Source organism: Pantherophis guttatus, chromosome 3, assembly GCF_059756535.1.
Source record: "Pantherophis guttatus breed Tessera chromosome 3, ASM5975653v1, whole genome shotgun sequence".
NCBI lineage: Eukaryota > Metazoa > Chordata > Lepidosauria > Squamata > Colubridae > Pantherophis > Pantherophis guttatus.
This window is the reverse complement of record NC_142065.1, coordinates 193342152-193367596: the sequence shown is the minus strand read 5'-3', so window position 1 is coordinate 193367596 and position 25445 is coordinate 193342152. Positions and strand designations below refer to the sequence as shown.

The window sequence follows — 25445 nt, the reverse complement described above, 5'->3', positions numbered from 1 at the left end:
ATGACCTAAGCATAGCTCATAAAATCATCTGCTACAATGTCCTACCTGTCAATGACTACTTCAGCTTCAACCACAACAATACACGAGCACACAATAGATACAAACTTAAAGTGAACCGCTCCAAACTCAACTGCAGAAAATATGACTTCAGCAACAGAGTGGTCAATGCCTGGAATGCAGTATCTGACTCTGTGGTTTCTTCTCCAAACCCCCCAAAATTTAACCTTAGACTGTCTACTGTTGACCTCACCCCATTCCTAAGAGGTCTGTAAGGGGCGTGCATAAGAGCACCAGCGTGCCTACCATCCCTGTCCTGATGTTCCCTTTAATTGTATTCATTTTATGTATTCAATCATGCTTATACTTATATATATTATCTAACATGTACTCAACAAAATAAATAAATAAAATAAAACAAACTAGATGTAGTAAAATTCTCGTTTCAAGGTAACTAGGCTTCTCTTTCTTCCTTGGACACTGTCCCTAATCAATTTAAAAAAGGGTATAATAGATTATCTAATATTTCAAATTCAGAAGAAGAGAATGAAAGAAAGTTTGACTACCTGTCCATAGTGTGCTCTTCTAGCCAGAAGTATTGCTGTAGTAGTGAGATAACAGACAGTTTGGGGTGGTTTTTTTGTTTGTTGTTGCTTTGTTTTGCTAAAAGCTTGGAGCAGAATTTTGGGAAAATAAATACAAACATTATTAATGTTTGTAGTAGAACCTACTGGCAATATCAATTGGAACAGATTGGACACATTTGGCTATCTGGAGTTATGCTGGAGGACTCCAGACTAATGTAATCTTAATTATATGATGCAAGGCATTTGGCACAGACTTACCACCACCACCTCCCAAAAAAAGGACAATACATCTTCAGGAAAAAAAGAACTAAGGTAAAAAGGAATAGTTTCATAGGAAGGCCATTAGGAAAGGAATTAAGACTCCTTTCTCGCATCGCAAAATTATACATTTTGAAAAGGATACCATTGACTTCAAAAGCTGTAATGAAATTATGTCTTCTGTTAAGAGCTTTCTTTCCTGGCAGGGAGAGATGCTTGAACTCATATAGGTTCAAGTTCGGTAATGAAGAGAGGCGCCTGAAAGAAATTGCTCTTAGCTCTATCTATGTGAAAGGAATGAAGTAATGAATCACCAAACAACAGCAAACACAGCTTGTCTCATGGATCCACCACTGGAGCAGGGGTGAAATGCTACCGTTTCACACCGGTTTGGGCAAACCGGTAATGATAAAAGTTAACGATTTGGGTGAACCAATAGTAAAAAAAAAAGCTACCGGTTCGTCTGAACTGGGATTTCTGACGATCAGCTGTGCCACGCAATTTAAATTCGTTAGAAAGCAGGAAATCTAAATTACGCAGCACAGCTGTTCTCCTCTTGCTGTTCTACTTACCTTGTTAAGCCTCCTTTTTCTGCATGAAGCATGTGTTTGGCATGCACTGTGCATGTGCGCATGCACAGTCTGCATTTGGCACGGGCAGCGCATGTGCTGGCAGAGAATTGGTGGAGGATTTCACCACTGTGCTGGACCTCTCTCCAGAAGTGAGTTCAGAGGAGGGGGGGTGAGTTTGAGTTGGCAGAGGAAAGCCCAGAGCCAAGTGTTGGTCAGGATCGAAGCTCAGAGAGTATTAGCCTGACAGAGCCACCTCAGCTCTATCAATTGGATGAGTGACAGGCTGAGAAAGGAGAGCCATAGCTGCAGCACGTTGGCCAGGAAGCTGCCACTCATTAGCAATGAGGAAGAGGTGGAGTCCACACCTCCTCCTGATCCAATGACACCTAGAGCAGAGAGCAGACAGGCACAATGCCAGTCAGCTAGACTACTCACAAGGAGGCAACCTTGCCTCTCATGAAGGACTGCACTGATGTCGCCTACTTAATCCCACCCTGAGGACTTGAGCATTGCTGAAGCAATGTGCCCAGTTCTGTGCATTGTGTGCACATGCCATGTATCCTGATCCATCCACAGACTGCTTTCCTGGACTTCATGAATGCCCATTGGACTTGGTTATCCAGTGACTCATGTTGTACTGAGCTCGGAATTCAGATCTGTGCAATGGGGGTGCTTTCTGAGGACCTGTTTGGAGGGTTTGAATAAACACCTGTAGAACTCTTGCCATATGTTTGAGGAGGAGGGGAGGGAGCGGGGCAGCACAGCTTGGACTGGGAGCAAACATCCCTAACCTGGTGCCCTTCAAATATTGGGAAGTACAACTTCTGGGAATTCCCAGCTAGCAAACTTCTCATGTCTTTCATCTGAGAAACATCTGGGGCTATTTCAGTTATTCTAATAATAACTCTATAAGATCAAATTTTGTGATTTGTCTAAATTGGTGTAGGACAGGCAACTCATGTCTTATAAACTACAAGTAATCCTTGCATCACTATTTTAGATATTCTATTTTAGAACCATTGGAGTCCACCTCTATTTTACAGTTAACATTTGGTGGCCTCCTATCAGGTTTAGGGTGGAATAAGAATAAAATGTCATTGTAACGTTTCATAAAGTTGAACGTCCCTACTAACCAAAGTTGTGCAAAAGGAGCTTTATCCATTTCCATAACACAAATCATCTTCTTGACACTATCAATCCATGGCCATATTCTCACCTAACCCACTGCAACCCTTAGCACCGAACAAAAAGAATTACAGCCTCCAGCCTGTTGCAAATTGCCTACTAACTGCATATATATCATATTAAAATCATAATGTTGGAAGGTATGGGTAGTCCTTGGCTTACGACCACAACTGAGCATCTCTCTGAAACATTTGCTAAGTGAATTTTATGAGCCCCATTTTATGACCTTTCCTGCCACATTTGTTAGGTGAATCACTGCACTTGTTAAGTTAGTAACACGATTGTTAAGTGAATCTGGCTTCCTCATTGACTTTGCTTGTCAGAAGTTTGCAAAAGATGATCACATAACCCAGGACACTGCAACTGTCATAAATATGAATCAGTTACCAAACATTTGAATTTTGATCACATAACCACAGGGATGCTGCGATGGTCATAAGTGTGAAAAACGGTCATAAGTCACTTTTTTCAGGGCCATTGTAACTTTGATCAGACATTCAACAAACTAATGTAAGTCAAGAACTAAGTATACTTCAAAGAATCATCTTATTCTGCCTCTTCTAATGTAGGAAATCTTCCACAGCATTGCTGCTTTTTTGTCTTTAAAACCTTTAGAAATATAGAAACTTTGTCCAGGTTCCCAGCTCTGCTTCCTTTGCCATATAGTCTCGAGAGTCTGCTAAGACTATCAGCATCAGAAATGTGCCTGTTTTAGCTTCAAGGGTAAAAAGATATTATGTGGAATGCAGAGATGTTCCTGGAGCATTTTTATGGAGCTGTTTAAAGCTGCTAAGACTTCTCTCAGCTCCGGTGTCATGCGGTCCTGAAAAAAGACACATTGGGTTTAATGAGTTGCAGATAGTTGTTATAATCGTACCCCTGTGTGCTCCATATCTGCTTTTTGATGCTTCATAACATCAAACAAGTTAGATCATATGAAGGACAATCAGAAAGAACCAAACTCTCACATTAGTAGAGTTTTAGGAAGTGATATTGGGCTCTTTAAGTGTCACTCCTCAGCAGTTAACAATCAATTCAGTGGTAGGTTTCAAATTTTTTTACTACCAGTTCTGTGGGTGTGGCTTGGTGGGTGTGGTCTGGCTTGGTGGGCATGGCAGGGGAAGGAGACTGTAAAATCTCCATTCCCACCCCACTCCAGAGGAAGGTTACTGCAAAATCACCATTCCCTCCCCACTCCAGGGGAAGGTTACTGCAAAATCCCCATTTCTGCCCAATCATCTGGGATCTGGGAGGCAGAGAATAGATGGGGGCAGGGGCAGTCAGAATTTTTACTACCGGTTCTCTGAACTACTCAAAATTTCCCCTACCGATTCTCCAGAACTGGTCAGAACCTGCTGAAACCCCCCTCTGAGTCAATTATAGAGTGCCACAAGGCATGGAGGCTTAACAAAACAAAAAAAAAAAGGACCTTTCCAAGTTCCTTAGAGCTTTATCTAATTGTTCCCAGGAATAGATTGCCAGACTTTATTATAGGTAGAACATAATAAAGTAGTTACCTTGAACTCTGGATGTGTGTGTCTGATTGCACTGTGAGTAACCTAAATATGGAGCTAGTGAATCCTATTTGATCTGAGTTCTATTTTCGAAAATAAAGGAAAAACATGCTCGGATAAATACATTAAGTTCTATTATTGGGTACTGTATACCTTTTTTTTGTCATTTTGGTTTCTCTGATGTGTATGTGTGTGTTTGTGTCTATATACATTTATCCAGGATTTGTTGGGATAATGGTTTCCAAGATGTATTGGGAAAATGACGTACATTGTACATGCGTGTTTCCCTTAATAAAAATGTAATGGTATATTTCATTTGCCACTGTGATTCCATGAAACCTACCTGTTTCGAAATGGAACTATACTTTGACAGAAGCTCTGTTCTACCAGATTTTGTCTATCTCAATGTAGATGTGGAAGGCAGAATTTGCAAAGGACTAATCTAATATCAGGCTAAGACAAAGGACCTTAATGTTTTCCCAAGTGTGCTCTGTAGATTTCATGTAGCATGATAAAGCATGAGACACCAAATACACTAAAGAAGGTCAGAAATAATAGCCACCCATATGCTCAGAATGAACCACACATTCAACTAGGCAAACACAGAAATAATTGGCCATGAAAGGGCAGAAGGGCTAAAGAATTCCTGGAAGCCATGGTCCTCAAATCAAAGATACATCAATAAATCAATGGAACCGACACGATCCATCACACAGTCAGATGCCTCATTCAAACCATATGTAGAAGACTGACAAGATAAAATATTAAACATCTACTTTGGTTTTGATCTCCCAAAGTGTGGGAAATCCAAATTTTAAATATGTGCATTGTGTCCAGTTTAATTCTACACTGAATGTAAAACAAGAGTTTTTATTATATTATTATGTCTAGCTGAGAAAGAACATACAGTATACAGTATTTCTCCATGTAGTTTTGTTAATACACAGATTTTGGCAAAGATATTTCTTTTTCTCTTCCAATTTTCTCCTTTCTCTAAGTATTATATAAAATTATAATAGTATTGACAAGGATATGTTGAATTTGTGGTTTGTGCAGGACAACTCAATACTACCCTTAAATTACCATCATGATACTCTGATCCTTAGATAAGTCCAGCCTAAATTTATAACAGATTCATTGGGACTGAAACATCTAAATTTCCCAGACTTTATAGACGGATATTCTAAACACCTCACTCAACCAGGATCCCACAGCCACAGCCGCTTCCTCATCCTGTATCAGCCAGTCTGCCTTTACAATCTCTATGGTTGCAATCCCAAGCATTGGGGGGATGGGGATTCCACATTACTTGTCAGCTGAAGCAAGGACAACAGATCACAGCTTCTGAACCTCTCAAACTACAGTCCGCTCAACAGGGATCTTCTGCAATTACGAGATCATTACCCAATGCAGTTCCATTCAGCAACCAGCCCGGAAAGCATCATGCCAGTCTCCAGTTTTTGATCCACTGCCACCATGCCAGCTGTCTTCACCTCTATTGCTGCTACCACTACTCATTCCATTCCTCCTGCTGTCTCTGGCAACTGGTATCAATACCTCTGGCCATCCACCAAACCATCAAGGACCACCAAATACCTCCACACATCATCCATAGCATCCTCAAACTTCTCACCAAAGCAAGCCTATTAAGTAGGCATCTATCTTGGTGCTCTGATGGAGAAAAAAAAGTGTTAGGCTGCCTGCACTATTTTCTCTTCTAGACAACTTCAGTACTAAGAAGTTAAAGACAGCATGGCTGGATCAGGTTAAAAGCCTCCTCTCACATAGCATTCTCACAGAGTGACCAACGGGCTGCATTTAGAACCATGCAACCTATAATAGGTTAGTCATTTCCACTGTTATTCCCAGCTGCTCTTGAAGTTCTATTGTCCTAAATTCCATCCTCCACTCTCTGACAGACATTGATTGCCTTGTCTGCCATGAATTTTTCAAGTTCCCCTTTCCAATTTTCTACACTGGGGATCAATATCATCATCATCACAGCTGTTGAGAGCTTATCCATAGTTTTGTATTGTGTCAAAAATGTTATTCCCCTTATCATCCCTAGCGCCTCAATGAATGACAGTGGAGGTCTTCACCTTTTCTAAAAATTGTGAGAGAGGGAGAAAGGCGTCCCATTTTCCATATTTTAATGTTTTTAAAAATTTATTTAAAATGTGTATTGTCTACTCACTGTCCAGAGTTCTTTTGGTGGGTTATAAGCCATACAATAAGTATGGCTTAGATTAAAACAATAAACGCAAGTCAAAGAGATAAATTAGAACTTAGAATAATAATTATAATAGCATTGATATTAAATCTGTCATGCCAGAGTGAAAGGTCACGGACTTTTCATATGGTATTAAGAGTCCGATAATATCCTATTCGAAGGGATGTGGTGGCTCAGTGGCTAAGACACTGAGTTTGTCAATCAAAAGGTCGGCAGTTCAGCGGTTCAAATCCCTAGCGCTGCATAATGGGGTGAGCTCCTGTTACTTGTCCCAGCTTCTGCCAACCTAGCAGTTCAAAAGCACGTAAAAAATGCAAGTAGAAAAATAGGGACCACCTTTGGTGGGAAGGTAATAGCATTCCGTGCGCCTTTAGCATTTAGTCATGCTGGCCACATGACCATGGAGATGTCTTCAGACAGCGCTGGCTCTTCAGCTTTGAAACGGAGAGAAGCACCGCCTCCTAGATTCGGGAACGACTAGCACATATGCGCGAGGGGAAACTTTACCTTTACCTTTAATATCCTATTCAGTCTGTTCTTCACTTCCAAATGCTGTTCAGAATCTGAATGTACACCAAGTACCAACTAGAAGGCTTTCTTTTGACCTTCACCACTTGAATGCACAGACGAAGTGCCTACATACAGTCATTCAAGATGACTACATATTCCTAGTGGACAAGGACAATGATTTACAGTTGATGCTGAAGAAATTCCCATATGCTTCTCTTCCATTTGACTATCAGCCTGAACAAGACTGAAGTGCTTTACCAGTCTATGCAAAACACCAAGCTGATGACATCCAACTGACAAATGTAAATAGCTTCAAATGCTTGGGAAGCATCATCTCAACAGATGAGATTTTGGCAAAGAAATCATCAAGGCTAGCCAGGTACTGGGGCAGTTGCATACTAGAGTGCTCCATCAACCTCCATCTTCACAAAGCTGAAAGTCTACAGAACTGTGGCTGTCCCTTACCTCATCTATAGATTTGAGTCCTGGACTCTGTGTAAGCAAAGGGATATCCAACAATTGGAGAAATTTCACATGTACATTCTCTGCTCCATCCTTGGCATTTTTTGACAAAACCTAGGTACCTCCAACCTAGAAGTCTTGGATCACAGAGTCCACCAGCACTGAATCCTAGATGAAGAGCCCAGATGAAATGAGTTGGATCAGAATGAATGAGTACTGTAAGCCTCACCAGTTGCACTATAGTGTATGGGAATCTAGGAAGAGACCTTGAGGTCAACCACACAACTACACAGCAGTGGTGAAATCCATTTTTTTTTACTACTGGTTTTGTGGGCATGGCTTGATGGGCCTGGCAGGGGAAGGATATTGTTAAATCTCCATTCCCACCCCACTCCAGGGGAAGGATGCTGCAAAATTCGCATTCCCTCCCCAACTTTGGGGGAAGGATATTGCAAAATCTCTATTCCCACCCCACTCTGGCAAGCCCTATGTTATGAAGTCTCCATTGGCTTTGAAGATAGGCACCAGAGGTGGGTTTCAGCAGGTTCTGACCAGTTCTGGAGAACTGGTAGCAGAAATTTTGAATAGTTCGGAGAACGGGTAGTACAAATTCTGACTGGCCCCACTCCCATCTACTGTATTCTCTGCCTCCCAAGTCCCAGCTGATCAGGAGGAAATGGGGATTTTGCAGTAACTTTCCCCTGGATTGGGGAGGGAATGGAGATTTTACAGTATCCTTCCCCTGCCATGCCCACCAAGCCATGCCCACCAAGCCATGCCACGCCCACCAAGCCACACCCACAGAACTGGTAGTAAGAAATTTTGAAACCCACCACTGATAGGCACTGCCAAAAACGATAGACAACCATCAATGTAACCACAGAATAATATACTTAGTTACTACAACAGTGGATGTTCAGTACCCACATTGTGCTAGACTTGGCACTTCCAATTTGGGATTGCAAAGCCACCTCTGTGTCCTCAGAGGAACTGCACAAGAACATGTCTTCTTTGAACTCAAAGGATTACCCTATGTATTGAATTGGGCTCAAATCCTGAGACTACACCCCTGAAGCTTTACTGCATTTTTGCTTGTTCTAGAGATATTTGACATCATAGCAATTCTTTTTCACTTTCTCAGAAATCTAAAAAGCTCTAGGCATTGTAATACCTCAATCCTATAGCACAAATCTCATCATTTTGCATTTCCCTGCTGATTAAATAGTTATGATATGATAACTCTACCAGTTATAACTTAAAGGTGCTACATGCTGAGATATCACTATGCTTATTACAGAGTATGCTGTAGTTGTATACTCAAAGTACTAAAACAGAATGCATGTTACATTTGGAACTCATTAGAAAAGCATTAGCATGTTCCATTAGAAACTCATTCTTCAAACAAATTAACAGGGCTGAAATTACTCCAGAAATCTTTTTTTTTTTTTTTTTTTGAAAAAAAAAAAGAAACAGGGCATAAATTCTGCAATTCCCCCTCATTCCAGCTTCTGTCGTTCAGATAAAATGGTTTGGTCCACACATTGCATAAAGCACTCTATTTAAAAAACAACAACAAACAAACCTGTAGTTTATAAAATAAATGAAGATTGTCTGGGTTCACACAACATGCTAAACCATGAAACACAGTTTACAAATGATACTTCATACAATCTGCTAAGCTAAAATCCATAAATCACATCAAAACAGTGGTAAACCCATTGGTAACCTGCAAGCTAGATTACTGCAGTGGACTCTTTATAGGACTGTCTTTGGATCTAGCCCAGATATTTCCTGCAAAAATTCAACCGCCGGGTTCATCTATGGAAAGAGTCAAAGGAACTATTGCATCTATGCAAAAGGCATTATGTTGGCTGTCCATCTGTTTCCAGACAATATACAAAACTTACTATTCCTAAAGCCTTAAATATCTTGGGTGTGGATCACTGAAGAAAAATTATTCCCTCTTAGCTGAGATCACTCAGGGAAGGTGAACTGCAAATGCTTCCTGCTCTAAGTTGGGATCAACCATTGTTACCAGCTTCTGATCTCTAGAATCAGAAATTATGGTGAATTTAGTTTGAAATTGTGGTTGAAATTATGGTGCAGATATTGAGTGGTATTGTAAGAACCCTTTAGTCACCATACTTTTGGGCAGTCTTAAAGTGTTGATCGGTTTTTTGTTGTTGTTGTTGTTGTTGTTTTAAATTTGATTTATATGCCGCCCTTCTCCGGAGACTCAGGGCGGCTTACAATGTGTTAAGCAATAGCCTTCATACTTTTGTATATTTATACAAAGTCAGCTTATTGCCCCCACAAACTGGGTCCTCAATTTACCCACCTTAGAAAGGATGGAAGGCTGAGTCGACCTTGAGCCTGGTGAAAATTGAACTCGCAGTAATTGCAGGCAGCTGGATGTTAAATGCTACCTTAGGAGGCATTAGCCTCCTACGCCACTCAGGCTCCTAGTTTAATTTTTTAATATCAATTCTGGCTTTATATTTTTAGAATATAAATATTTGATTATTTGTGACATACTTATTGTAATAGAAATAACCAAATAAATTAAGGAAGTTTTGTATGATGTACAAATGCAGACATAGCATCTGTGAACATAAAAGCTTCATTTGGTCTGGATTTCCCATCCAGAAGACTCTTGCTACACATGAAACCTCCCAAACCATTTGGAGCAGGGGTCTCCAACCTTGGCAACTTTAAGGTTTGTGGACTTCAATTCCCAGAATTCCTCATCCAACCATGCTTTGCTAGCTGAGGAATTCTGGGAGTTGAAGTCCACAATCTTAAAGTTGCCAAAGTTGGAGACCCCTGACTTGGAGGGTAGTTTTCTTACCTGTCTTCTTGAAGCCACAGCGCTGTTGATGCTCTTATTGCTTGGTTTGGTTTTGCTTGAGAGAACCAAATCATTCTTCCATGTTGCTGAGCTTTCTTTAGAGTCAGATGAAATGGGGTTCAGAAACAAAATCCTAGCAATCAACCCATAGAGGACAGTTGCTAAGATCATTGGTATGACATAGAATATCCCAAAGTCCATCATATAGATTGGAGAGTAGTAACTCCGAGACACTTTATACCCACAAGACACTACCGTGGCTTCTTTGTAGACTTCCCTGTTAAGATCCAGTAAGAAAAACCAGAGCATGCAATAGATAGAGGTGAACGCCCAGACAAAAATGATGATTTTTTTGGCTCTGGAGAAGGTGCATAGAAACTGGGCTTTGATGGGATGACAAATGGCAATGTACCTCTCAATAGTGAAGGCAGTAATAGAGCAAGAAGAAGCATTGATACCCAGATATTGGAGGTAAGTAATGCAGAGGCATCCAATGTAGCCATAAACCCAGAAACCATAAATGCTTTCAGTAATGTTGGGTAGTCCAGCAGCCACAAGGACCATGAGGTCAGCTACTGCAAGGCTGACCAGATAACAATTAGTAGGGGTTCTCATGTGCTTTGTCCTAAGTACCACCAATACCACCATGATGTTGCCCACAATGCCTAACCCACAAATAAGGAGAACCAAAAAGATAGTGACCACTTGGTATTCAGTAGTGACCACCTCCAGATTTGGCAGAAGTTCTGTCTCATTCTGTCCATTGCCTGTGTTGTTCTCCATTGTCGTTTGGCTGCTTCTGTCCGTTCTGGTCAACACATTTTCTCATTGCCTTCCTAGGGGGGAAAAAATTAATCATAGGGAGTCTAATGTAAGGTGGAAATTCCAGTCTATAGGCTTTACATCCCACATAGCTTAAGCCCTTGGCTTCCAACAGTGACATTGACAGTGATTTACAAAAACGCACACACAGATCTGACCACCCCACAAGAAGGTCACTGTCTCCATCTCATTAATCAGCTAGATTTGGGGTTCTTTTTTTGGTAAACAATTATGCTGGAACATAACTATGATAATATTTTTTTCCTCCTAGGTTGTGAAAGAGAAGAAAGATAAGCTATCAGGGTTGGTTCTTCTCACCATTCACAGACATTCCCTGGCAGTAATGAATGACAAAAGGTCTTGGAGGCAGGTCTTTCACACTCCTGCCCCACTGCCAGTCTTGGAAGGAGGAGAACAGATTTCAAAATGGGTTGGGGAGAAATTCCCCACTTCCATGGGGGAAAGCAGAAATGCACACCTTGCCGTTTTCAGCTTTGTTTATGGCTGAACACAAGGCTTGAGCAACCCAGCTTAAGAACCCTTTGGTGTAGCTTTGGGGAAACCAGCAAGTTGATGAAAAGGAGATTTACAATTAGACAATTAGAGCTACATGCCTTGGTTATCCTAGCTTAGTTGTTGCGTTAATCAGCTCTGGCTGATAAGGCAGAGGAGATTATTCCCTTAGAGACACATCACATTTATATTAATCTACATAGGAATCTATACTGCAGGGGGAGAAAAAAATTAAAACTCTTCCATTTCCCTCTCCTTGTTCTTGGATGTAATATGCCAGGCAAAACTTACCTTCAGCTTCCTTGAGTTCTTTGAAATGAGCATGTTCTGTTTGCATAGAGGGCAGCAGCTCCGTCTCAACTTTGAGCAGCCAGAGAGAAAACCTTGTGAGGGTGATACTTCCTCCGGCAAATGGGCTGGAGTAGATCAATTCTGTGACAGTGGGCTCAAGCTTCATGGCATCAGCATCTTCCAAGCCCTCCCGAAACGGAGCCTCTCCAAACAGCAAAGCTGTCAAATCACAAAATTGCCTATTAATGAGGGCAGCCACAAACAGTGCTCCTTGTACACAGCTTTATTCTCCGTGTGGAAGGAAAGACAACCGTTCAGTTTTAAGTCAAGAGGACTGTTTAAAATAAAACAATAAACCTACACAGACATAGCCAGTGGTCTAGGTTAGTTCTTAGAGAAGTAAGTGCTAATGGGGAAATCCAAACAGTCATACATGTCAGGTTTGATTCCATATGAATCTGTATGCTAGCTCTTTTTCTCCCTTTCGCTGCTCGGTTTCCTGCACTGAATTTCCACATTTTGTCATATATGAGAAAAAGGATGAGGCTAGCTTCCGACTCAGTGCATCTCTGAATATGGGTGGGTGTGTTTGTGAATCTAATACATATATATGTGTATGAAAAGCCCTTTTGTACCCTTATGTATTATATTGAAATTAAATTATAGCGTGATACTCCCTACGTGGGGCATTGAATTCGAAAGATAAAAATCATTTTTGAAATTCAATTGTCTTTTTTGATGTATAGGACAGTTCTTTTGTGTCTCTTGCCTCAGTTGTAGCAATTTGGGAAATAATAACTGGCAAGGTGGCATTGATTTCTTAACAAAGCAGAAGTATGTTGTTGTTCAAAGAACTATCTTTTAAACAGTTGGTTTTTTTACAAAAATGTACTTTATTCTGGTTTTAACTTTCTAAAAAAGCAAAAATCATCAGTTAAGTCTGTAAGTCTGTAATTTTAAGAACTAGACATGCTAACAATATTGATGCCACACACATACATGATTGCCCCAGGAAAATAATCACATTCATGTGTAATGAAATAACCAACCCGCAATCTGAATCTAGCATTGGATTCAGATTGTGAATTAATCTGCTGTCTCTCTGTCTCTCTATCATCAATCATCTATCAATCTCTTCTGTCTGTCAGTCTCTTGGTCTATTTATCTGTCACTGGAATGGGTAAAGACATGGCTTAATTCCATTGATGTTGAAAGCTGAATCTATTATGGTGTGCTGAAAAAGAAGTATATGCAGTTAATATGTCAGAGACTCTCAGATATGTTCCACAGATTACTGCAGCTTCTCCACCCTGCATAGAACAGAGCAGAGACACTATATCAGCCTGATTTCTACATGCACGAACAATATGTTGCTAAACTGGGGGACAGGTAGATGGATTGTTTCTGCAAATGCAGAATACATGTGACACAAATTACCTTATTGACTAACAATTTTTGTGTGTTGGAAACCCATTATGTTTCTTGAGACCTTCTGAGGTTGTCTGAAACCTTTTGATGTACGGTATATGAGTTCCACAATTTCTCACTGAATGTTGCTATTAAAGTTCTATTTTTGTAAAGCATTATGAGGTCTGTTATGGAAGCCCATAACTTGTATAATAAGGAACCTCAAAGGAAAAAAAGACTAATAGGAAATATGAACGTAAACATCTAAAAGGGGGTGTTTGGCTAAAGATCTATTTTCCTTAAAATTTTCTAACTCAAGAGATTTGTATGGAAAAAAATTCTTGCTTAACAAATTCGTTTCAATAGTTCCATTATGACTTGAGAAACATAAAATCAACCAAGTGGTAAATAAATCCTGACTTTTCAATTACTGTTTTTATGAATTTCATTGGAAATTGAATTCACAAAGGTTGGGGTTTTTTTCCTCACATATATCAGTTGCAGTGTGGACCTCATGAAAGTGCATTTCTACAACAATACAGGATAGTAGGTATTTTTATCACATGCTTTTCTGAAGCTCTTTAAATTTGATGAGACTATGTGCCTTCACGGGACTTCATGCAGAAGGATCCCCACTGGGAAATTTCATGGCAGTGTAAACTCCCAGGACTGAGGTTTGTTAGTAATACTGTATGTCCCAGATGAAAATAGCTGAACTTTCTCAGAGAAGTGCAGGTAGGTGTCATAGTTCCTGGCAAAGTGACATGCATCAGTCAAACAAACAGGTTTTGGCAGAAGCAGTTGGATTTTTGCAGGAGAGCCAGTAGAAGGAAGCTGATAGGTGAGGATCAAGTGGTTTTCAGCACTGAGCAACTGTTGAGCAGAGTTGGGAGAAAATAAATAATGCAGGTAGAGCAGGGGTGGGGAACAATGGCTCTTTTATGACTTGTGGACTTCAACTCCCAGAATTCCTGAGTGTCATTTTAATTTCAAATGAACACTATTTTATTTATTTATTTATTTTATTATATTTCTATACCGCCCTTCTCCTGCGGGACTCAGGGCGGTGTACAGCCAGGATAAAACATAGCGTATAAAATTTTAAAACATTTTAAAAAACAATTAAATAATTTTGGCCTGAATTTAAAACAACCCAATTAAAACCGAAATTCGATTAAAAAAACTGAGAGGATGGGATCAAGCCAGCCCAGCTAGATGGAACAAGTGTGTCTTCAGGGCCCGACGAAAAGTCTGGAGGTCTGATATCGTGCGTATCTCAGGGGGCAGGTCATTCCAGAGGGCAGGTGCTGCCACAGAGAAGGCTCTCCCCCTGGGGGTCGCCAGCCGGCACTGCCTGGCCGACGGCACCCTGAGGAGGCCCTCTCTGTGTGAGCGAATCGGTCGGTGGGAGGCTATTGGTGGCAGAAGGCAGTCTCGCAATTACCCCAGCCCTAAGCCATGGAGCGCTTTAAAGGTGGTCACCAACACCTTGAAGCGCACCCAGAAGACCACAGGAAGCCAGTGCAGCTCGCGCAGGAGAGGTGTTATATGTGAGCACCCCGTCGCTCCCATAATCCCCCGCGTAGCCGCGTTCTGGACCAACTGCAGCCTCTAAATGAATGATTGACAATCGAGGTTGATAATGTAAAGATGGCAGCTTTGATTGTGTAGGTACCATTTTGGTTCTCTTTTAACATCCTCTCCCTGGGATTTGCCATAAGTAGTTGAGAAATGGGATGCAAAGGAAGCTGTAGTACCCAGAGTTAGTCATGAGCAGGATGTAGGAAAGATGCTTCAAATGTGAAAGCAGGAGTGAAATAATGTGATTAGATCATAGACTGAGATGAGACACTTCTTAGTAGACAAAGGGGAACACAGAACCGGGGACCTTCCAAAGCGATCTGAGTGAGCACTGAATCTTGCAAAGAGGTGGAGAGAGAATGAAATATCAGACTTTGGAAAAGATACGTAAAAATATGGTGTTGTGGATGTTAAACCTCAAACTAGTGGACAAGGATCAAATTTAAGTAGTCTGCTTGATGCAAAGAGATTGATCGACTCTAAAATTAAAACCTTGAGTAGGAAAAAGAAAATGAGAAGAGTTGGTTAGGAGCTGCAGTGGCACCGTGGTTAGAGTGCAGTACTGCAGGCTACTTCTGCTGCCTGCCGGCTGCCTGCAATTTGGCAGTTCAAATCTCACCAGGCTCAAGGCTGACTCAGCCTTCCATCCTTCTAAGGTGGGTAAAATGAGGACCCAGATTGTTGGGGGCAATATGCTGACTCTGTAAACCACTTGGAGAGGGCTGTAAAGCACTGTAAAGCGGTATATAAGTGTTATTGCTATTAGCTTAGAAATGCAATTTAAGAAAATAAGTTCTAAGTCCCCTTATCCATAAATGATTTGTATTAAAAGGTTTTAGAGAGAAAAACTTGTCAGACAGAAAAAAAATAAATTTTCTTTTAATTGTTCCACGCATTCCTAATCAACCCTATTTGTGAAAGCAGGCAGCCCAAAAGTAGAGAATTAAAACATATGCAGAGCACGTTTCTCCAAGTATTCTTAATGCCGCTGAGGTTAAATCAAAATTCTGCAAAGGAGAATCCCCATACAAAATTGCTGATTGATAATTTGTTAAGAAGTTCAGTTCGATCACCTGGGCCTGAGAGCAAATGACATGTTTTTATTCCATGGCATTTGCTAATTAGATTAGAAATGCCAGGCTTTTGTATTATAATCAATAATGCTTTGTGACTGGTCATTGTAATTTTTTAAAAAGGCTTTAAGCCTGAATGGTATGGTTAGAGATATGCACCGCCTTGGATCTGATTTTCAAAAGGTGCTTTAGAGTAGTGTTGGCCTGCAGTTCTTTAAAACAGATGGATTTTATTTTTATTTTTAATATGACCTACCTTTATTATTTTTTTATGAACAACTCAAGGTGGTGAACATACCTAATTCATCTCCTTCCTCCTATTTTCCCCACAACAAGAATCCTACGAGGCGAGTTGGGCTAAGAGAGAGAGTGACTGACCCATCCAGTTGCTAAGGTGGGACTAGAACTCACAGGCTCCCAGTTTCAAACCTGGTGCCTTAACTTATAGATCAGTGATGGCTAATCGTTTTCTTGTTGTCTGCCGAAAGCGTGCACAACACCATGTGTGCGTGCCAGCATCCATAATGCAATGTGAGTGCCCCTGCGCATGCATGCATGACCCCCATGCTCCTCCTTGCCCCCCGTGCATGTGCACGCGATCTCTCCATGCCCCCCGCCCCCGACGCATGCACGTGTGATCCCCCCATCCCCCATTTTTAGCCTAGCAGGCCTCCCTGCAGCCTCCTGGGCCCAAAAATGGACCATGGGGGGCATGGGATGCACCCCCACACCCCATTTTGGACCTAGCAGCCTCCCTGCAGCCTCCTGGGTCCAAAAATGGGCTGTGGGGGGGCATGCCGCACCCCTCCACACCCCTCCTTGGCCTGTGCATGTGCGTGTGACCCCTTCCCCTGCACATGTGTGCAACTCCCCCTGTGCATGCGTGCATGTCTCCTGCATGTGCCCCACCCCCCACGCATCCCAAAAATCAGCTGGCCGGCAGAAGGCGCGTGCACGCATGCACGGTGGAGCTGAGCTGGGTGACGGCTTGCATGCCCACAGAAAAGGCTCTTCATGCCAGCTGTGGCACATGTGCCATAGGTTTGCCATCATGGTTCTAGACCAAAGGACGTCTTCGGACAGCACTGGCTCTTCGGCTTTGAAACGGAGATGAACACTGCCCCCTAGAGTCAGGAATGACTAGCACATATGTGCGAGGGGAACCTTTACTGTTATCTTTTATGAAACAGCTCCAGAGGCCAGAGTTGGATTCCTTATAAAACACCAAGACTTGGATTCCAAGTCTTGGTGTTTTATAAGGTTTTCAGACAGATGCTACATTAACTTCTGTATACTCTGAAGCAGGGGTTCCCAACCCATGGGCCACAAGCCCACTACTGGGCTGTGGCCCATTCAGAACGGGGCCGTGGAATTGATGGGTGAGTGCTTGTATGAGCATCTCCACTTGTGTGTGCAGCGAATATGCAATGTGCACATGCCCACCACTTGTGCAAATGGAGCTGCATGGGCACACGCACTTGTCCCCCACTCATGTGGAACCATCCCCTCTTTCCCCCACCTCGCTGGTCTGCAAAGCCAAAAAGGTTGGAGACTACTACTCTGAAGCATATTTTCCCGATTATTTTTGGAGTCCTTGTAATCAACATAGTTGGCTTTTATTTGTTTCATTTTAAAGGTTGCATTGGTTTACCCATCTACACTCATATACTGGAAATAGAATAGAATAGAATAGAATAGAATAGAATAGAATAGAATAGAATAGAATAGAATAGAATAGAATAGAATAGAATAGAATAGGAGTTGGAAGGGACCTTGGAGGTCTTCTAGTCCAACCCCCTGCCCAGGCAGGAAACCCAACACCACTTCAGACAAATGGTTATCCAACATCTTCTTAAAAATTTCCAGTGTTGGGGCATTCACAACTTCCACAGGCAAGTTGTTCCACTTATTAATTGTTCTAATTGTCAGGAAATTTCTCCTTAGTTCTAAATTGCTTCTCTCCTTGATTTGTTTCCACCCATTACTTCTTGTTCTACCCTCCGGTGCTTTGAAGAACAGTCTGACTCCTTCCTCTTTGTGGCAACACCTGAGATATTGGAAGACTCCTATCATGTCTCCCCTAGTCCTTCACCTCATCAAACTAGACATACCCAGTTCCTGCAACCGTTCTTCATATGATTTAGCCACCAGTCCCCTCCAGTCTCCATACATGCCAATTTAGGAGAATACCCATTAATCTGATAAATTGGATTCTAGTCCAAAGCAGCTTTTCTCATCATAAAGCCACCATTTTTTAAAAAACATGTTATTAAGTTTTTCTTTTCTTTTTTCTTTTACTCAGGATGATTGGGAAATAAATCCATTATGGAACCTGATTCCCCGAACAGTGACCCTATGTGGAAGGAATTAATGAGTGCATCTAAGTTCTGCATAATAATGGAAGCGATCATTTATCTACAGGTAGTCCTTGGGTTACAACCACAGTTGAGCCCAAAATTTATGTTGCTAAGTGAAACATTTGTTAAGTGAGCTTGTCCCATTTTATGACCTTTTTTGTCACAGTTATTAAGCGAATCGTTGCCTTTCTTAAGCGAATAACATGGTTGTTAAATGAGTCTGCCTTCCCCATTGAGTTTGCTTGCCAGAAGGTCACAAAAGCTGATCACATGACCCCGGGATGCTGCAATTGTCATAAATATGAGTCAGTTGCCAAACATTTGGATTTTGATCATGTGACCATGAAGTTGCTGCAATGGTCATCAGTGTACAAAATGGTCGTAAATCACTTTTTTCAGTGCCATTGTAACTTTGAATGGTCACTAAATGAATTAATGTAAACCGAGGACAATCTGTATTTATTTATTTAATTTCTATGCCAGCCATTTCACTCTAAAAAGCAATTCTGTGGCTCTTTTGATATCTGAGAAACATCCTTCTGGGTCCAGAAGCACAATATTCTGCAGTGTTAGGCTAAGAACAGCAAACTAGGAAAGACACGGCTACAAAGAACCATATCTAAAAGCACTGCACTCTAATTGGTATTACTCTCTGACCTATCCTGATCTCTTCTGTTTAAAAGCTGTTTCTGTTGCTATGGTTATAGTAAACCTGTTTTACTTCTTAACCCAGCACCCTTTTCCAGAAACTGAACTTATTACATTCGGCTATTTATTTAGAAGCTTTGCCAATAGTAGAGATTAGTCACCCCAATTTCTCTTCCGTCTTTTTTGAAATCGTATTTTGTTTTCTTTTTACGACCCTGTGTAATCTCTAAATTCCTAGAGTTGGGAGAGCCGAATGGGGATTGACATGGTCCTCCTAGGGCAAGGGTGTCAAACTCAGGGCCAGGAGTTGGATCCGGCCCATGGGATGTTTAGATCTGACCCGTGGGGTCACCCGGGAAACAGCCTGTAGTGCCTCAGGAGCCCATTTTCGCTGGCAGAGCCCTCAGGCCATCACAGGCGTCCCCAACACAAGTGACGTCGAGTTGGTCATGGCCACCCTGGCCACACCTACCCTGGCACCCAGAGGTCAAACACAACCCTAATGTGACCCTCAGTGAAATCGAGTTTGACACCCCAATCCTAGGGCGACCAAAGAAGAGAAGAAATACAATGGTGGTGATGATACAAAGCAGAACATATGCTTTCAATATGAAAAGCTGAAATTCAATTCACAACATCTGATGTTTGGGATAATAAAGTAGTGTCACGACCTGCTGTTATATAGTTCAGAAGGACAATGTTAGATCAATGACCGGACTTTATATAAAGCAGTTACAGATATATTGATTTTAAAATGCTATGAAAACATACACAAAACCTCTCGTGTTAGGTATCAAAGGGAGAAATTTATTTTCCATTTTGACTCAAGAAGCAATAGAACTGGCTGCTTAATTTTAGTCTTTTACCCAGACTTGAACACTGGGCCCTATCTAACAAAATTCAATGTAGGGAAAAGTAAAAGTCTTACATTTAGGCAAGAAAAACCAAAAGTTCACATATAGACTGGGCGAAACCAGGCTTAATAGCAGTAACTATTGTGAGAGGGATCTTGGAATCTTAGTGGACAACCAGTTGAATATGAGTCAGCAGTGTGCAGCGTCAGCCAAAAAAGCCAATGCAATCCTAAACTGCATTAACAGAGGGATACAATCAAGATCAAGTGAGGTACTAATACCACTCTATAAAGCCCTAGTAAGACCACACCTAGAATACTGAATCCAGTTTTGGTCACCACACTATAAAAAAGACGTTGAGACTCAAGAAAGAGTGGAGAGAAGACAGCCAGGATGATTAGGGGATTGGAGACTAAAACATATGAAGAACGGTTACAGGAACTGGGCATGGCTAGTCTAGTGAAGAGAAGGACCAGGGGAGACATGATAGCAGTGTTCCAATATTTGAGGGGCTGCCACAGAGAGGAGGGGGTCAAGCTGTTTTCCAAAGCACCCAAAGGCCAGACAAGGAATAATAGATGGAAACTGATCAAGGAGAGATTCAACCTAGAAATAAGGAGACATTTTCTGACAGTGAGAATAATCAACCATTGGAACAGTTGCCTTCGGAAGCTGTGGGAACTTCATCACTGGAGGCTTTCAAGAAGAGATTGGACTGCCATTTGTCAGAAATGGTGTAGGGTCTCCTGCTTGGGTGGAGGGTTGGACTAGATGACCTAGAAGGTCCCTTCCAACTCTGTTAATCTGTAATCTGTAAACCCAAACTGGGCAGACACTGCCAGTTCTCAGTTTATAGAACTGAGCACAAGCTAAACTGAAAGTCTCACAGAGAAACTTTGCAAAGGAAAACCAGGTGTAATCAAAAGGACATTTGGGGGGCGGCATTCTACTCTATGGCACTCTAAAATCAGAATGAGCCTTTTTAAGTTGAAATGAGAGTGAAGGTTAGTTGAGCAGATATACGGGTTACAAAAGGTTTCATTTTGTTTCATATATCAAATAATAATATAAGACGTTGCAATTGTTAATTGATGAGAAATTTGTAATCTATTTCCCATGTAAGCTGTATCTGCACATCCAAATCATTTCCCCCTCCCTTTCTCTCTTTCTCAACCCTGATTAAATCCTACATTGTTTACCCACCCTATATATCTGACAGTGAGCTGCGGCTCACAAAAGCTTGTTCTTTTTATTAAAATGTATCAGTAGGAAAACGGGCTACTAGGCTTCGACCAATATTTGGCTGCCTGAAAGAACAAAGTGTACTCTTGTAGAATGAAATTCATTCATGAAGCATCTATTTAAAAAAGAGATCCATGTAGCAGCTTATTAAATATCAGATTAAAACCCTATTTCTGTCTGATGATGTTTCTTTGGAGGACATACAAAATGTTCATTTCCAAAATTCAAGAAACATCAGCTCTATTCTAAACCAAGGGTCAAACTGATTCCACATTGAAAAATGGAAGGAAGGAAGGAAGGAAGGAAGGAAGGAAGGAAGGAAGGAAGGAAGGAAGGAAGGAAGGAAGGGGGGAAGAAGGGAGGAAGGGAGGGAAGGAAAGAAGGAAGGAAGGAAGGAAGGAAATATTGCAAATGATATGTACACCAGGCAAGAATAGACCACAAACAGCATTTTTGGTGGTGAGGGGTGGATCCCTTATTTTTCTTCAAAATGGAGATTGATAAAAATCCAATCCAGACAGATCCCAAATTTCCAAATTTGTGTTCCCCATTTAATTCCTCTGTTCTGAATATCCAAATACAGGAATGGAGTGGTAATCTATTGGATTCATCCATTCCACTTATTGATTTCAGAGTAGAAATCTTTAGTGTCAGTTCATGAAATGGTTTATTGACTAATCCATGTGTCCTTTTCTGTAATAATGCAACACAAGACTTTTTTATGTGGAGTAAAAAAAGTATTTTCTCTTAAAAAAAGAAAAATAACTTGAATTTTATGTTTAGAGATTTGCTTCTTTCTTGCCCTGTTGAGTATACGTAACTCATTTTTAGCACAAAGTAGGTGGTTTCTATCTTATAATTGCTGCAATCAAGCCGCACATATGTCCTATTTCTCAAAAATGGACTATTTTGTATAGAAGCATTAATATATTTTAGATTTTAAATGTATAAATATTAATACTCTATGAATTAAAAACACTGAGAGAGTTACTATAGGACTTAAATCATTCTGCTAGTATCTTTGGAAATCTAATGTTCCACTTTCATACACATCTCAATTTGGGTAGGATCAATATATCAGCTCAGACTCCATTATACATCATACTAATCAGGGGTGGGTTCTACTTACCTTTACTACCAGTTCACAACGGGGCCGCATGCACTCGCTGGCTTCGCTGATGACATCGGGGGCGGTGGGCGGAGCCTCCTGCAAATTTTACTACTGGTTCTATAGAACCGGCCGAACCGAGGGCAACCCACCACTGATACTAATTCTCTGTAACTAGCAATTGAACATAGAATAAAGCATAGAATGCAAGCAATAGCAACAGCAATAGCACTTGGACTTACCGGTATATACTGCTTCATGTTGCTATGCAGCTCTCTCTAAGTGGTTTACAGAGACAGCATATTGCCCCTAACAATCTAGATCAGTGATGGCTAATCTTTTTGCGGTTGTGTGCCAAAAGTGGGGGGAAGTGGGGGGGGTAACGTGTGTGCATGCCCACACCCATAATTCAATGCCTCCCTGCATTCCCCCTGCTTTTGGCACCCGACGCCAAATAGGTTACCAGTGGGCCCGGTAGGCCCATTTTTCGCCCTCCCCAGGCTCCAGAAGCTTTCTTGGAGCCTGGGGAGGGTGAAAACGGCCTTCCCCACCCCCTGGAGGCCCTCCGGAGGCTGGAAACGGCCCATTTCCTGACTTCTGGTGGGCCCAGAAAGTCCAAAAATCAGCTGGAGCTAAGCTAGGGCAACACTCGTGTGCCCACAGATATGGCTCTGCATGCCACCTGTAGCACGCATGCCATAGGTTCGCCATCACGGATCTAGGTTCTCATTTTATCGACCTTGGAAGAATGGAAGGCTGAGTCAACCTTGAGCCAGTCAGGATCGAACTTAATAGGGGGCAGAGTTAGCCTGCAATACTACATTCTAACTACCACAACGGCTCTTCATTTACCCAGTACAAGAATATAAGTGATGACCGGTTCACAAGTAGAAAACATCATTGGCACCTTACAGTTACCCACTTATCATCTTTGGACTATTCTAGGGGACTCTTAACTAAATATGTAAATAAGTCCAAAAAATATTAACTTGAATGCAGAATTTCACGTGGCAATCTTGTGCTGATGCTGGAATAAAGAATTTTAGAGACAAAGATTCTATTCTACTTTCCTATTTTTATCCCTATTCTTCTTTCCCTTTGTAGCCCACACCCAAAGTTTGGTGTGAAAGAATTTTCTAGAAAATCTTGGTTGAGGTGCTGGGCAATTCAATCATCACTTGGGGACAGATTCAGGTTGTCTCCAGAAGCTTTTTTTTTTTTTTTTTTTGCATTTCAGTCAAATCTAATTTATTGGCATTGATTGCACACTATATTATCAAAGGTTAAAAATGCATTTTGCGGTATTATGAGAACCCAATCATTATATTTGTATGCTGCCTGAATCAGACTATTACATTAAAGGATAATGCAGTTTAGTTGTTTTGGGAATTAAAGCATAACCTAGTAAATTTCTTTAAACCTTCTGTGTTGTGTAAATATGGCCACTGTATCTGAGGTAACTTCACTGACATGGTGATTCTATTATGTGCTGCTAGCCTGCTATGATTTAGGGGAATCCAAATTACAAATCCTATTCAGAATGTAATTATGCTAAATATCAAATGATGGGTGTGTTGTGTACAAAGCAATCTTTAGGAACTATCATGGAGCCGTGATGCTGCAGTCTGGAAGCTATATTAGGCCGGAAGCTTCAATGCTGCCACCTTCTCGTGTGTGTGTGGGAAAGTAGGAGGGGGGATTAAGTAGAGGGGTTGATAGTAGACATAATAGCATTCTTCCTGTCGGTCAAGGTCAGGGCAATCCAGCATCTGGAGAAGGAATGGTCAGGGGGCTGAGTCGAGATGGGATGGACGTTGATTGGAGCATGTGATTGACTGGGGAGTGGGGGGGGATTTGGGGGTTTTGACTTACTGAGGGAAAACCCGGGCTTTTCAGATTTGGGTTTTTCCAGATGTGCCAGTTTACCTATTCTAGTAAAGAGAACTTTGGAAAATGCTTGCTTCCGCATCTTTACTTGGAGTTGGGGTTTTCTGGAACGCTGACATAAAAATTAATTAAAATAAATTAAATTAAATTAAATTAAATTAAATTAAATTAAATTAAATTAAATTAAATTAAATTAAATTAAATTCTGCAAAGTAGGAAGACTGGCATTGAGGATGCGAGGAGGTACTATGGCCTATGGCCACTGGTATACTTCCCAATGTTGCAAAACAACAACAACAACAGACAAATGGGTAAACTATGTGGAACATTTGATGAATGTGAGAACATCTTTATTTCTTCTCTTCTATTGCACTTAGAGGGCTGGAAACGTAAACCACAGAAAAACCTACCTGCTTAGCTTTTTCTCTTCTGAACTATCGATGGAAGAATTTTGATGTTTGAGAAATCTTCTTTATATCTTTGGTTGTATGTGACCAGGGTAGCTCTATATGAATTTCAAGTTCAGAATAAGATCAATATATTTGGAAAAAAGCTGAAGATGCTGCCCGAGGCACATCTTTTACTACATCTAAACAGCAGAAAAAATGTAAAACAGTGTGGGTTTTTTTGCTATTACTTGGGCTGTCACACAGAGCCAAAAATATTATATTTTAACACGAATATCGTATTTAACTTTTAACTTGATTAAAGTCACCAGCAGCAGAAATAGTCTTGGTGTTAAAAGAAACTATAGTTTTGCGGGGGGTTATTAATAACCCAAGTGTCAAAACAGGGGAAATTATTATTTTCTGTAATGCTTTCTTTTAAAATACATAAAGCTAATTCTTAAAGTATTCTGCTAAATTTGTAGTTTGGTATTTGTGCAAATATAAGCATACATTAAAAACAATTGTTTGGAACTCTTTTAACATTCATTATCAAATATAGTATTCTTTCTATGAATTCTTAAAGATTTTTTTTTTGCACGTAACTGCACACTTTGTAAGGGGAGGGGAGGGACAAGTCCTGATTTTGTGGCCCACTGTGAAATATCATCATTGCATTAATCGGATTTGTGGTTAAGTTGCTGACCTAGAAACTAGGAGACCATAAGTTCTTGTCCTAGCAAAGGCATGAAAGCAGTGGTGGGATTCAAATTTTTTTACTACCAGTTCTGTGGGCATGGCTTGGTGGGCATGGCTTGGTGGGTATGGCAGGGGAAGGATACTGTAAAATCTCCATTCCCACCCTACTCCAGAGGAAGGATACTGCAAAATCCCCATTTCCTCCTAATCAGCTGGGATTCAGAAGGCAGAGAATAGATGGGGGTGGAGCCAGCCAGAGGTGGTATTTACCAGTTCTCCGAACTGCTCAAAATTTCCATCACCGGTTCTCCAGAACTGGTCAGAACCTGCTGAATACCACCTCTGCAAAGTGATGTGATGGCCAGTCATTCTCTCTCTGCCCAACTCACTTCACAGTGTTGTTGTTGTGAGGAA

The 25445-nt window shown here is 41.1% G+C and overlaps 1 protein-coding gene across 1 annotated transcript in view; it reads right to left on the bottom strand.

Annotated features, from left to right (window-relative positions):
- Nucleotides 1–11964, bottom strand: part of TRHR (thyrotropin releasing hormone receptor) — a 30039-nt gene extending 18075 nt beyond the window's left edge. The window contains exons 1-2 of the mRNA XM_034422315.3: nucleotides 11790–11964; nucleotides 10164–10999 (exon numbers count right to left, since the gene is read on the bottom strand). Coding sequence (XP_034278206.1) covers nucleotides 10164–10946 — 783 coding nt within the window. The 5' untranslated portion in view covers nucleotides 10947–10999; nucleotides 11790–11964. The remainder of the gene's footprint in view (nucleotides 1–10163; nucleotides 11000–11789) is intronic.
- Nucleotides 11965–25445: the final 13481 nt, after the last annotated feature.